Here is a 13,774-nt window from a genome sequence, read left to right as displayed (position 1 = left end):
AATACCTGAATGACAAAATAAGAGCACAAACCAGTTTTTCTGTATCTGTTTTATACAACACAACATTTGAAGGGACCTTGGAGATCTTCTAGTACACTACCCTGCTCAAGGAGAGCAACAGATCTCCCAAATCTATGGGGTTTTAGATACTTTGGGATGATCGATGCTGAGGATTGGCCATATCATAAATTATACAATTTAATATATTCAAAGACATTTTACTCAATTACAAATTTTGCCAAATTTCCTTTTTCCATTTTTTTGATCATGTCTTAACATTTCTATGCTTATTTGTATAAACAACTTCTTTATTCGCTTTCAAATTCTAATTTTTCTGTTTTATTTCATATTTATTTATTTTACATTAAATAATGTATTTCTTCTTTTTTACTTACTCACATTTCATTTTATCTTTACTTATATCCCTTTTAGAATAACCCGTATCTTCCTTCTAAATTGCTTTTTACATATAATTTCTACAGTTAACTTCCTTCTCTTCAATTAGCATATTCATCTTTTAAATTCCTTTTTACTATCCCTTAACTATTTTCTTTTAATTTCTCCACAATTCCATTTTTTGACGCTTTCCTCCCTTTCTCCCATTCCCTTGCCTTCTTCTTCTCCTTTTTCTTCCCCATTTCTTTCTCTTCTCTTCCTTTTTTAGATGTATTCCCCCTTATCCATTTTTATTCTACCACTGTTAATCCCAGTGTAATCAACCTTTTTTATTCTGTCACTGTTAATCCCAGTGTAATCATTTTTTTATTCGGTCACTGTTAATCCCAGTGTAATCATCTTTTTTATTCTGTCACTGTCAATCCCAGTGTAATCATCTTTTTTATTTTGTCACTGTTAATCACAGTGTAATTAACTTTTTTATTCTGTCACTGTTAATTCCAGTGTAATCATCTGTATCTTTATTTTTATTTATTTCCATCCCAATTCTCCATGTTATCAATTTAAAAGGCAAGGATTTTTAAATTTATTATTCCTTTGCATATAATTCAAATTCAAAGTCCATGTAGTGTCTCTTTTTTCTTTCTTTTTTTCCCTTTCCAGATAGTGTCCAATTCAAATGTTCATTTGAGCCATTCCAATTTCAGTCTTTGTTCTCTCCACTCCTTTTGCAATCTCATTCTAGTTATTTAAACAAAGCACTCCTACAGTACTTTCAGTACTTTCTCATTATGATATAAATAAGCTTAGTACGATACTTTCTTTCCACCAGCATATGTCTCTCTCCAACTCACAAATGCTCCAGCCACAAAGTATCCATTTGTAAATCCACAAAAATGATTATTTCCTCTTCCCCAAATTAAATTCTTTTGTTGTTTAAAGAATACTTCTCTATCTCCTTTTTTCTTGTCTTGTTTTAATTTCCTCCAAATCCAGTTTTAAGTCCTGATGGAAGGTTCCTTTTAAGGTTTTAGTTTTAAAGTTCCTTTTTTCCCTCCTTTTTTTGCTTAAATTCCCGAGTGCCAATTAGTGAATTAGTCTTTGGGACTTCTTTCAAGCTTTTAAAAGTTTTTTCTTCATACCTGTGAGTTGGCCAATTACTCACTCGGTAACAATACTCTGTTCAATCTCCACTCCTGCTCACATCTTAATCTGGTTGCCCCAGTTTATAGCGGACATAATGGCTGCCTCCCCCACTGCCGGGTCAAAGAGCTGTCTCTGACCTTCCGAGGAGCTTGCCTGCTCCTCTTTGGTCTTTCAAGATGCCTTTGTCTTGCCCTCATCCCTCCAAGATGGTTCCGGTCCGAAGACGCTCTGACAGCGGATTGTCTGGCTGGGTTTTCGCGAAGCATATCACAGCTTCGCTATTTCCCAGCCAGTATCACCACGACGCTTCCGGTTCCATTGGAACATCGGAAGGACCTTGGAGGTCTTTTAGTACACCACCCTGCTCAAGGAGAAGACCTTACAACAATTTAGACAAAATGATGCTCCAATCACTTCATAAACATCTCCAGTTATGGAGCAGCCAGTATTTCTGAAGGCAAGTTTTTACATTAATTCATTGTTCTATCAAGAAATTCTTCCTTATTTCTATGTTTTTCTCATACTTAATTTGATTCTACATTGAGAAAATATTAAGATTTTCCAGAATGAGTTCAAATTAACATAATACTACATCAAACTGCTCACTGAAATAAAGGAAGAGGCCAATTCAAAGAGAATACCTGCCAAGCCTGCAGATTTGGAAGATCATTTTTTTTACTCATACTTTTCTTCCAATTGAAACCCAACATGTGTAGAGCCTGCAAAGCATGAGCCACAGCATAAACAGCATTGTAGACACTGTAGCTTTGGCCAGTCATTTCCATTTCAAATATTGCTGCAGGTAGATCCTGCAGCTTCATCTCCACCGTGCAGCGAGTATTGTCCGTTTCTTGTAATTCTGGTTTTGGAAATGAACAATCAAATGATTGTTCCCAAACGTTCTGTCTAAACCCATCTCTGTAGTCTGAAAGAGGATTGATGGTCTGCAGAAATTCCTTGAAACCCAAAATTGCTTTTGAATGAACAGTGAAGGAAATAGCCCCATGGAACATCTTGAGATCCGAACTGATTTGAACGCCTGATAGTACAAAATCAATCTGTGCAGTCATGATCCACACCTTTCTAAGTAATGCAGTTTCCTTGCTTTCTGGGTCGACCAAAAATGTGAAAAACCTTAGGAATAAAATTATCCAGGCTTCTCCATAGACCAGAAATGCATTGGCTTTGCTAGTCAACATATTAATGGATACAGTTGAGATTGTTTGATAAAGTTCTGGGAAACTTTCCAAGTGGAGTTGTTCATCAAGCCTTTCTATAAAGGCTGAGCAGATTCCATTCTGTGAAAGTAAAGGCTGCATTTTCCGTAAGAAATTTTCTCCATTGTTATTATCAAAAGAAAATATCCCAATCCAGGTCCACCTGAAATGACGAAGCAGTTGGACAATCCCAATGTACTGATGGTCCTCTTTGGGGATCATGAAATAAAGTGAAGAGAGCTTACTGGTATGAAATTCCTCTTGGGCTAATGAGCCGTATGTCAGCTGAAAGAAAATCCAGTAGTATTCTTTAGAGTCTTTAGATTAAATTTAATTTTCCTATCTTGTTTTCATATAAAATATATCCAAGGAACATTTTTCCCCTAGCATTCTTTTATGAATGAACACATTTCTTGGACTAGAAGACCTCCAATTTCCCTTCCATCTCTGTTATTCTGAGGATGTTCTCACTGCATGAAAATATTTCAAGCACAGAACTAGATCAATTGTTTTAACAGAAGCCATTCAAATCTTCCCTCAGGTATTGATCCTTGATACTCACTTCCTATAACTGGCATTGTAGTTTCAGAAAAGAAGGTCAAGTAGTAGATCTTAAGCCATGCAGAACATCTTAAAAGGATCCGAAGCCTAATGTTTGATGCCCATTAATTATTCCATAATAACCATAAGATTAAGAATTTTCTGTTCAACCCCTTTAGAACTTACTTGTGGAATCTTGAAGAATTCTGTAATTTCAGCTATATAAGATGATGTGACAAAATCCAATCCTCCAATGATAGCCATGAGATTCTTCTGGGTATCACATTTGTAGTTAGGGACAAATTCCTGGGATTTGAAAAGCAGGTCCAGAGTGGTGCGATAGGTCATCCTTGAATCATAGTAACTGTCATAGATGTGGAACCCAAGAGTGACATTGGGCAAGATCTGGGAGTCCTCATTGACCTCCTTCACAGCAAAAGCCAAAGCAAGGATGTGCTGGTAGAATTTGATTATTACACTGCAAATGATTTAAATACCCCAGTTGAAAAAGGAAGTTGGCAAATAAGTAATAGGTTTTCTAAAGTACTGAATAATTTGTACAGTGTTCAAAATCAATTTTTTACATTATTTGCACAATTTGCAACAAATATCTGCTACAACAAATAAAAATAATGCTTTTTTCCTGGTAACCCACTCATGGAACCCATTCCTAACTTTCCCCCCAAAATGGAATATGAACAATTCCAGCATGTATCAGTCACTTATTGTATGTATGTTTTGTTCAGAGTGACAATACAGATTTTTTTTAAAAAAAAAATTACCTTAAGTTTACTAAATGTTCTTCAAAAGATGTTTTGCACCAAAGTTTCATATATTATATGACAAATACTTTACTGTAATGTAAAGAAAATGTTTATTTTTTCCATAACTAAAAACATTCAAAAGATGTAATTGTCATATAAAGACTTAGATTAGATATACAGCCTTCATTTATACTGAGAATCTTTTACTTTCATAAGCAGTTTGGGGAACGTAATTAAGATTAGAAAAAGAACCTTACTTTGGTATGTCATAAGATGCTATATAAGGGTGTTCCTTAAAATTAATTTCCAAAATGTTGTAATAGGTGAGCGACACTATCCCACCAATGACGAGGTCACCAGGTTGGTACCACTCATGTGGAACAAGGAAAGCATCGCTTGCAGGGCAGCTCAGAGTCACTATTTTCTTCACCAGGAACACCAAAAGAGCAACATCTTCACTCTTGAAAATGTATCTGTCTTTCATCCTATCCTACAGGAAAGATTGCATTATTCCAATGGTTAATCCAGCGATTAATTCAAAGTTTATATCTGAGTGTGCACAATATCATTAAATCCACTATTATCTATTTGAAGATCTATGAGAGTAGAAATCAGTGAGTTGAATTACATCAGGGTTTGAACAGATACACTGGCAGAGGAGAACAGAGGGAGGAAACCTGTAGCAATGACTCTGACACACAGCCATTATTATCCTTGTGCCAATCTCCCTGGGGTTCAAGATACATAGATTGTTGTTGAATTGAAATGACTTTCTGTGCAGTCTTTCATGTTTTTGCCTAGTGAAGAAAATATGGTGATTCCTGTATGAGATAATTACTTTGTTTTTGATGAGAGAATAAGTGGCTGATGTGTTTTTTTAAAAAAATATTTTTATTGTTTTTGTACCACAAACATATTTTTTATATTAATTTCTCTCCTCTATCTTTTGGATGACAAACTTGTCAGCTAAGTTGGTTAGGAAACTGTTCGATCTCCCACTTGCTGCAGAGTTTGTCTCCCAGTTGATATCAGGATAGTTAATTACCATTACCACTAGCAGGGGTGAAATTCAGGAGGTTCGGACAGATTCTGGAGAACCGGTAGTGGGAATTTTGAGCCGTTTAGAGAACCGGCAAATACCACCTCTGGCTGGCCCCAGAGTGCAGTGGGATTGGAGATTTTGCAGTATCCTTCAGTGGTGGGTTTCAAATTTTTTTACAACCGGTTCTGTAGGTGTGGCTTGGTGGGCATGGCATGGCATGGCTTGGTGGGTGTGGCAGGGGAAGGATACTGTAAAATCTCCACTCCCTCCCCACTCAGGGGAAGGTTACAAAATCCCCATTTCCTTTCAATCAGCTGGGACACAGGAGGCAGAGAATAGATGGGGGCGAGGCCAGTCAGAATTTTTACTACTGGTTCTCTGAACTATTTCTGCTACCGGTTCTCCAGAATTGGTCAGAACCTGCTGAAACCCACCTTTGGTATCCTTCCCCTGCCACACCCACCAAGCCACACCCACCAAGCCGCACCACACCTATCAAGCCACACCCAGAGAACCTGTAGTAAAAAAAATGGATTTCACCACTGGTTTCTAGGAGGTTATCATCTTTGGTTTTGTGTATTTCTGTAGAGATGTAGTGATCTTTTATATATAATGCAATTCCACCTCCTCTTTCGTTGAATAGTTTGTATCCTTCTATCATGAGTTTCATCCCACCAAGTTTCAGTAATGGCAACTTTATCATATCTGCCTTCATGTACTAATACTTCAAGTTCATCCCTAAACTTTGAGCATTAGCGGATATGCATTTGAGTCTTTATTGGTCTTGGGTATGTTTCTTATATCTCCTACTTCGTAAGTGGGATTTCCATCTTTTCCATCACTCTCTATTGCATTATGTTTTTCTTTTTTCTTTCTTTTTTCTCTTTACTCCCTTTCTCCTTATGTGGTTGGTTATCTAGTAGTTTTTACTTGGAATTAGGTTCTATAGGTCATGAAGATTGCCCCCCCCCTCAATTTTAGTTTAAAGCCCTTTGGAGAACATAAACTATAGAATAACAGAGTTGGAAGGGACCTTGGAGGTCTTCTAGTCCAACCCCCTGTTTAGGCAGGAAACCCTACACCACTTCAGACAAACAGTTATCCAACATCTTCTTCTCCTACCCTCAGATGCTTTGGAGAATAGCTTGACTCCCTCTTCTTTGTGGCAGCCCCTGAGATATTGGAACACTGCTATCATGTCTCCCCTGGTCATTCTTTTCATTAAACCAGACTTACCCCAGTTCCTGCCACCGTTCTTCATCTGTTTTAGCCTTCAGTCCCCTAATCATCTTTGTTGCTCTTCTCTGCACTCTTTCTAGAGTCTCAACATCTTTTTTACATTTTGGCAACCAAAACTGAATGCAGTATTCCAAGTGTGGCCTTACCAAGACATTATAAAGTGGTATTAACACTTCATGTTATCTTAATTCTATCCCTCTGTTTATGCAGCCTAGAACTATTGGCCTTTTTGGCAGCTGCTACATACTGCCGGCTCATATTTAAATGGTTGTCCACTAGGACTCCAAGATCCCTCTCACAGTTACTACTATTGAGCAAGGTACCAGATATACTGTACCTGGGCATTTTGTTTTTCTTGCCTAAATGTAGAACCTTAATTTGATGAGCCAGTCATTTTCTGAATGTATTGTTTCCAGTTCTTGTGAGGTACAGTCCATCTCTTGCCAGATAATGTAGGTCGTGGTCTAGGAAGCCAAAGTTCTATTGATGATACCAGCTTTTCAACCAATGGTTCATTTCTAAAATCCTTTGCAGTCTCATTGGATGTTGATATTTTGTTGGAAGTATAGATGAAAATACCACTCGTGCTCCTAATTCTTTAAATTTCTTTCCTAGCTGTTTGTAATTTCTTATTATTTTCAGATTCATTGTTCTTTCATTGGTCCCCAAGTATAGGAGAAGAAAGGGGTAGCAATCCATGGGTTTGATTTTTTTTTAGTAAGGCACCCAGTTACATCTTTGATTTTTGCTCCAGGGAGACTCTATCACTCGCTAGATTGACTGCCTTGTCTGCAGACTATAGTTTCTGTTCCCCTAAGAATTGAATCTCCTAACACCAATATTCACCTTTTTTTTCTAGGAAGTCTGGAATACTTTTCTTCCTGTCATAGGAATGCTAGGTGGTGCCTTTTGTTTAGAAACTATTAATGAATGCTCCTTTGTGAGGGTCTGTATATTTTCTTCCAGTGGGAAGATATAAATGTGATTGTTCAGGTCCAGAGGGGCTTCATTGGAGAGGGCTAAGGTAGATAGTAGGGGCTTTGTTCTTGGGTGTTTTCTTCTAAGAGTGACCTGTTTCCATCGGTCTTGTTCTTTGAATACATATGTAAACTGGTTTTTTACGGAATCTGTTCTCTAATGGGTTTCAGTGTATCCGTTTCCTTCTTTATGTTCATATGTGGAGTCATCATTTTAGAAGTTTCATGCTCCCTATTGTGTTTTACTTTGGTGTAGTTTTCTTGTTTAGGTTGGGATTTCTCACTTTGATCATTGAGTTTCAGAGTAGCTAGAGTTGCCTCTAAACCCTTTACTTTTTCTCCTAGTAATTCAAGTAGTTTACATTTGATACATACATACTTTTGACCTTCTGTTGGCACAAGTTGAAACATATAGCACACTTTGCAAATCACTATTGAGTCAGTCTCTATCTCCATGACTTTTTTCTTTGTTCGTTTGCTAAAAAATCAAAAATTTCTAAAAGTTTAAATATTTTCCGTGTTGTGAAGTGTGAGTTTACAATAGTTTACAAGAGTTCTTGACCTTTTGTTTTTTATCTTGAAAAATTTATCACTATCTTCCCTGTTTTAAGTGTCTGCCTCTTTTTCTGTTTTTTTTTAAAAAAAACTTTTTTTCAAATGCTTACTTGAAAAAAAAATTGTAAAATTAAAAAAAAGGAATTTTGTAAAAAAAATTAAAAAATAAAAATTTAAAAAAGAATTTTAAATTAAAAATGATATTTAAGAGTTGAAAAAAGTAGATTAAAATTGGAACAAAGAATTTAAAAATTGAAAAAAGAAACTGAAAAATTGAAAATTAATTTTTCTTGAGAAAGGGAATTTGGGGATTTTAAAAATTTAAGAATTTCCCAGAGATTTTGGCACTTTATGAAGTAATATGTACTTTTTTTATTGGAAGTCTCAGGCTATTTTCTAGGAGGGTTTTGAGGTAAGATGTGCTTATGTGGGCACTCTGGTTTGCTGGTCTACTGTGCTGCTCTCAGCCACCGCTGGTTCACTATGCTGCTCTCAGCCACTGCTGTGCCTGCTGGTGCTCAGTTGGTCATCTGTGCTGCTCTCAGGCACTGCTAGTTGATCTCTCTGCTCTTAGTCACTGCTCAGGGTGCTTCACTCCTCCTCCAGGTAGTTCTGCACAACTGCTGCTCACAGATGCTAGTCTACCACCACCTAGCTGCCTTTCCCTGCTGCTCAGTGGCCTCTGTATGCATCACAATGGCTCCACTCAGGTGTCAGGCTGGGTCACTTGGCCACCTCCAGTTGGGCCACTTCTCAGTTGGGCCAAAAGTCAGCTAGGCTACCTTTCAGTTGGGCCACCTCTCAGCTGGGCCACCTCTCAGCTGGGCCACCTCTCAGCTGGGCTACTTCTCACCTCTTTGTTCAAGGAGTACTAATTCTTTTTTTAAACCCTCCTGTACCTAATCTTGATGTTGCCCCCTTGATATAGTTTGTAATCAGAGAGTGGTACACATTTTTTCTATGATTTCCTTTGAATTTCAGCAGATTTTCTTTAAAAATACCAGGCTTCTTATTGTAAACTAATTCAAAGCACTCTTTGTTATGATCATTGGTCAGCATACACTTTGAATAAAGCATGAGACACAAAGAAAAATACATTTCTTTTCATTTCTCTACAATTCCCATATTATTCACATTTGATAACAGGTTGCTCTGAAAATAGATGTATGAATAGATTATGTAAGTTTTCTGTAGAAAGCAGTCTTTCTATTACTTTTTTTCCCAACCCTTTAGCTGAACCAGAAAGATCACATGGGGTACTAAGTCCTCTTTATGAGTTGCTTCCTGTGGTTCAATTCAGGCCGCAAAACAATGATGTAGCATTTTGGCAAGAATATGCATCCCAGTAATGCAGCACTGGACGACAAGATGGAGAAGACCTCCACAGCTACCATGGCTTTGCCTTTTGCACTCAGATAGGCTGGAAAGAAGGAGATCCAAACACTGCAAAAGGCCAACATGCTGAAGGTGATGAACTTGGCTTCGTTAAAGCTGTCAGGTAATTTACGGGCAAGGAAAGCCACAATAAAGCTGGTGATGGCCAAGATACCCATGTAGCCCAAGACACAGTAGAAGAAGAAAACTGAACCTTCATTGCATTGTAAAATCATTTCTTGGACCTCTGATTTCATTTCCAACTCAAGGAATGGGGGAGATGTCAACAACCAAAGAATACAAATACATACTTGGATGATGGAGCATGAAAGGACAATAGAAAAGGCCAATCTTTTCCCCACCCATCTCCTCATCTGAGATCCTGGTTTAGTGGCCATGAAAGCCACAACCACAGTGGTAGTTTTGGCCAGTACACTAGAAATGGCCACTGAGAAGGTGATGCCAAAAGTTGGTTGTCGGAGAAGGCAGGTCACTTTGCCAGGTTGGCTGAGAAATAGCAAAGAGGAGAGAAAACAGAGCTGAAGAGAGACAAGGAGGGTGTAGGTTAAGGATTGGTTGTTGGCTTTGACAATGGGAGTATCCCTATACTTAATAAAAGTTTCAAGTACCCAAGAGGTCAAGAAGAAGAAACAAAGAGCTGCTGAGGTTAAACCAGTTCCTAAAGTTTCTTTAAAAGTTAGAAAGATCAGCAGTTTCAGGATACAGCCTTTCTTTTCTTTATTTGGATAATGATCTTCTGAACATTCAAAGCAATCTTTCATATCTGGAAGAAAAGTAAAGGGGTTTTATCATCTGCATTCTATAATACTGAAAAACACCTCATTAATTTTATGCGTCAAGTAGTTTGTTAATTTTTGCTTAAGTCTAATGAAAAGTGGTAGAATTCCCTTCCTACCATTTTGATCTGAAATCTTTCCTTCTGGGCAGGGAACACAGTCATAGCAGCAGAACTGATCCCCCTCAATCGCTTTCTTCCTGGATCCAGGGAAACAAGGATCATTGCATCGAGAAAGTGGAGGAACCTGGTGATAATCATAAAAGGTTTTGAAAAGGGAGATATTTAAAACTGTTTGTATTTATTAACTTTTATATAGGGAAATTATTTTTGACTTCCCAAAAGAACACGGAAATTATCAATTTCATTAACAACTTAAAAAGATGTAGAAATTACATTGATGTAGAAAAGGTCCTGTTTGAAGGGCAGGGAGAGTAAAAAATTACACAGGGTGACAATATCAGCTTTTTAATGGGATTACGTTCAATGTGGGAACTTAATGGATTAAAGCATGTTTGATACAATAATTCAAAACCTGGTTAAAAGTTGGGTTCCAGAAAATCACATCTTCATCAATGAATAATTCCTTCCCTTTTGGAGCCTCTAGATCCAGCTTTCCAATTCTAACTCTCTGAAAAGACCTGTTTGGAAAAGTGATCAAGTTGGTGATGTCGAATCCACCGGTTGCTTCCCCTTTCTCATTCAAGAACACTCTCTCCCCAGCTGAATTGTTAAAGGAAATGCCTTGAAGAAATGGATGGAGCTACTTGAAATGGAATAGAAGAGATAGACAATTGAAAGCAACATAACAGAGAAGACAACAACATATTCAAGTTCATTCACTCATTCTTCATATTCCAATAACTATATAATCTTTAATAACTTTATTGTCATTGTACGTGTACACACAGTATACAACAAAATTCACTTAACACCGAAGTCTTCCGGTGGCAACGCATCGTCAATAGCAGCTCCTTTCATGGCGCTAGCCCCACGATCTTGTTAAAGCGCTAAAACAGCGAAAAACAGCTGTTTAGCGGTTTGAAAATTTTCCCTCGGGAAAAGAGGGGAAAGAGAGCAGCCAGGCTTCGGTTGAGCTCCCCAAGAGTTCCAGGTATAATTCCTGGGGCACGAAGGGTGAGAGCTCCCTAGAAGCCTGACACAAGCTCCACACCCGGGACGTTTCTGCATTTAGCAGAACAAGATGCCGCGACCATCCCTGCAACATTTTAACACTATTCTGGATACAAAAGCAGGCAGAGCAAAAACAGGAGGAACTCCAATTGCAAGTATTAAACTTTAACTCCTGTGTATTGAATACTTCCTTCTTGATTGCTATTGGAAGAAAGTGAAAGGAAATGGCGCCGAGCCTTAATTGGGTGTGGTAATGAAAGTTAACTTCAAAGTATTCATTTGCGCTGACAGTTTCTGCTGCCACTAAAAAGAACTTGTCTCAAAAGAAAGAAGAATTAAATTGGACTGTAGAGAAATTTAAATTTGCTGAGGACTGAAACTAATTGGAAAAGTTAATTTCTGGGAGTGGTTGCTGTAAAAGTTTTAATTTGCAACGGAAAATTTGAAAATGGCTTCTAAGCAAATAAAGATTGCTGGGGCTAAAATTACTGTGAGCTCCCCTATTCCACCACCCAAACCGCAATCTTTGACAGCTCCAACAGAACCACAAGTTTTAACCCTGGAAGCCTTGCAGCAAGCCTTAAAGCTGCAAGCCTTCTCTTTAGAAGAAAAACTTTCTTCTGTTCTTGATGAAAAAATAAAAGTGGTGACTGATAAAATGGATGAAGTAACTCTAGAAGTGACAGAAATCAAGGATGAAATTCAAGCTCGAAATAAGGCAATTAGAGAAGCTATTATTTTTGCATTTAAAGGTTTGGCAAGTCATATTGAAGGGTTAGATGAAAGACTAGAGGAAGTTAATCAATCAAACGTGAATTTGGAGAATAAAATGGGAGAAGTTCAGACTCAGATAGAAAAAGCGGACTTAGAGGTGATGATGATGCAATATAGATCGATGGAATTTGCTATAAGAGTAAGAGGCCTGAAAGAAAATACCCAAGAGAATTTGAGAGAGATCTTTGCAGAAGCCTTTGCACAGATAAGTCAAGAATGAAAGGAGGATCTGGATTGGCAAATGGATAAAAGTGGGCTCAAAATATCAAACACACAATACCTTTGGAAAAATGGGAAAAGTTCTGGCAGGTAAACCTAAAGTTAACAAAAGCAACGGCGTACAAGGAAAACCAACTGAAAATGTTTTAGCGGTGGCATATGTCTCCAACCAGATTGGCAAAAATACAACCTAAAAATAGCCCAATTTGTTGGAAGTGCAAAAAGGCACAAGGGACTTTCTATCATTTATGGTGGACGTGCCCGGCAGCGAAGAAATTTTGGTCTAACTTCAAAAAATAGTTGGAACAAATAACAAAAACAGATTGAAAAAGAACCAGAAACATTTTTATTAGGAATATTTAACAAATCATACCCTAAGGATATCAAATATCTTACAATCCACATATTAACTGCTGCAAGAATAACCTACGCAAGAAATTGGAAACAAGAAAAAATACCAAGTGAAACAGAAGTAATAGGGAAAATTTTAGAATGCGCTGAAATGGATAGGTTAACCAAAGAATTACAAGAAAAAGAAGAATCAGACTATTATAAAATATGGAATAATTGGTATAATTGGTTAAAAATTAGAAATATACAAAAAATATAGGGGATATATTACCGATTGATACATATATATGTAATAAAAAATATTATTAGATTAAAGAGAGGTGAAGGAATATATTATAAGTAGAATTGTAGAACGTCACTCTGAAAAAATGCTTAAGAAGAAATTACACTCTTTTTGTGTATATGTTGTATAAATGTTTGTTGTGTATATGTTACGTATGTCTTTTTTAATATTTATATTCAATAAAAACTATTTTTTTTAAAAAAAGAGTAAGAGGCCTGAAAGAAAATACCCAAGAGAATTTGAGAGAGATCTTTGCAGAAGCCTTTGCACAGATAAGTCAAGAATGAAAGGAGGATCTGGATTGGCAAATGGATAAAATTTATCATGTTAATTCATGGGTGGCCAGGCAGAGAAATTTACCAAGAGATATTGTAATCTACTTCACAACAAGAAGGCTAAGAAATATGATATTGCAGGCTTCCTACAAAAATAAACTTCAAGTGGCAGGGCAGGAAGTTCTAACACTAAAAGAAATTCCTCCCAAAATGCGGAGAGCAAGGAAGGACTATGCTTTTGTGGTGGATGAACTCAGGAAACGTCAGATACAGTATAGATGGGAGATTCCAACTGGATTGGTGGTGGATTATTCAGGACAGAGATTCCGTCTTAATACATTATGGAAAGCAAGGGATTTCTACTTTAATGTATTGAGGGCTGGAAGTTCCTCTTCTCCAGAAACCAGAAGAAGAAAGGAAATAGAGGAAACAAGAATGGGAGTGAAAGAAATTACCCAGGCTCTGGCATAAGCTCAAGGAGGGGCTTTAATTGTTGAAGAAGATTTAGCACAATTTACGAGCTCTGCCCAAGATATGGAGTTATTTGGCAATAACTAATTTTATAAAATAAAATTAGGAATGAGGATTACAGGGTACGAGCATTCGCAGATGACCTGGTTGGGACTTTGTCCCAACCAATAAATTCGGTTATAAGTTTAATGGATATAATTAACCAATATGGACAAGTCTCT

At 37.3% G+C, this 13,774-nt stretch overlaps 1 protein-coding gene across 1 annotated transcript; it reads right to left on the bottom strand.

The window, feature by feature from the left end:
• Nucleotides 1-7,462: 7,462 nt before the first annotated feature.
• LOC148113700 (vomeronasal type-2 receptor 26-like) lies at nt 7,463-11,027 on the bottom strand. The gene is made up of 4 exons (XM_087893295.1): nt 10,980-11,027; nt 10,167-10,293; nt 9,137-10,034; nt 7,463-7,799 (listed from the first exon to the last, which is right to left on the bottom strand). Exons 1-4 carry the CDS (start codon nt 11,025-11,027, stop codon nt 7,463-7,465), a joined length of 1,410 nt encoding a protein of 469 aa, XP_087749421.1.
• Nucleotides 11,028-13,774: the final 2,747 nt, after the last annotated feature.

The sequence above is a fragment of the Pantherophis guttatus genome, chromosome 4, assembly GCF_059756535.1.
Source record: "Pantherophis guttatus breed Tessera chromosome 4, ASM5975653v1, whole genome shotgun sequence".
NCBI lineage: Eukaryota > Metazoa > Chordata > Lepidosauria > Squamata > Colubridae > Pantherophis > Pantherophis guttatus.
Note: the sequence above shows the minus strand (reverse complement) of the source record. Positions and strands in the feature narration are given on the sequence as shown.

Bases quoted from the DNA above. Each gene is read 5' to 3' on its own strand.
- LOC148113700 (XM_087893295.1), bottom strand. From the start codon at position 11,027: ATGAAAGGAGCTGCTATTGACGATGCGTTGCCACCGGAAGACTTCGGT. The intron at 10,294-10,979 runs GTTAAGTGAATT...GATTATCACCAG, and splicing joins TGCCACCGGAAGACTTCGGT to GTTCCTCCACTTTCTCGATG. The intron at 7,800-9,136 runs GTACCCCATGTG...TTGATTTTTTAG, and splicing joins CAACTCATAAAGAGGACTTA to CAAACGAACAAAGAAAAAAG.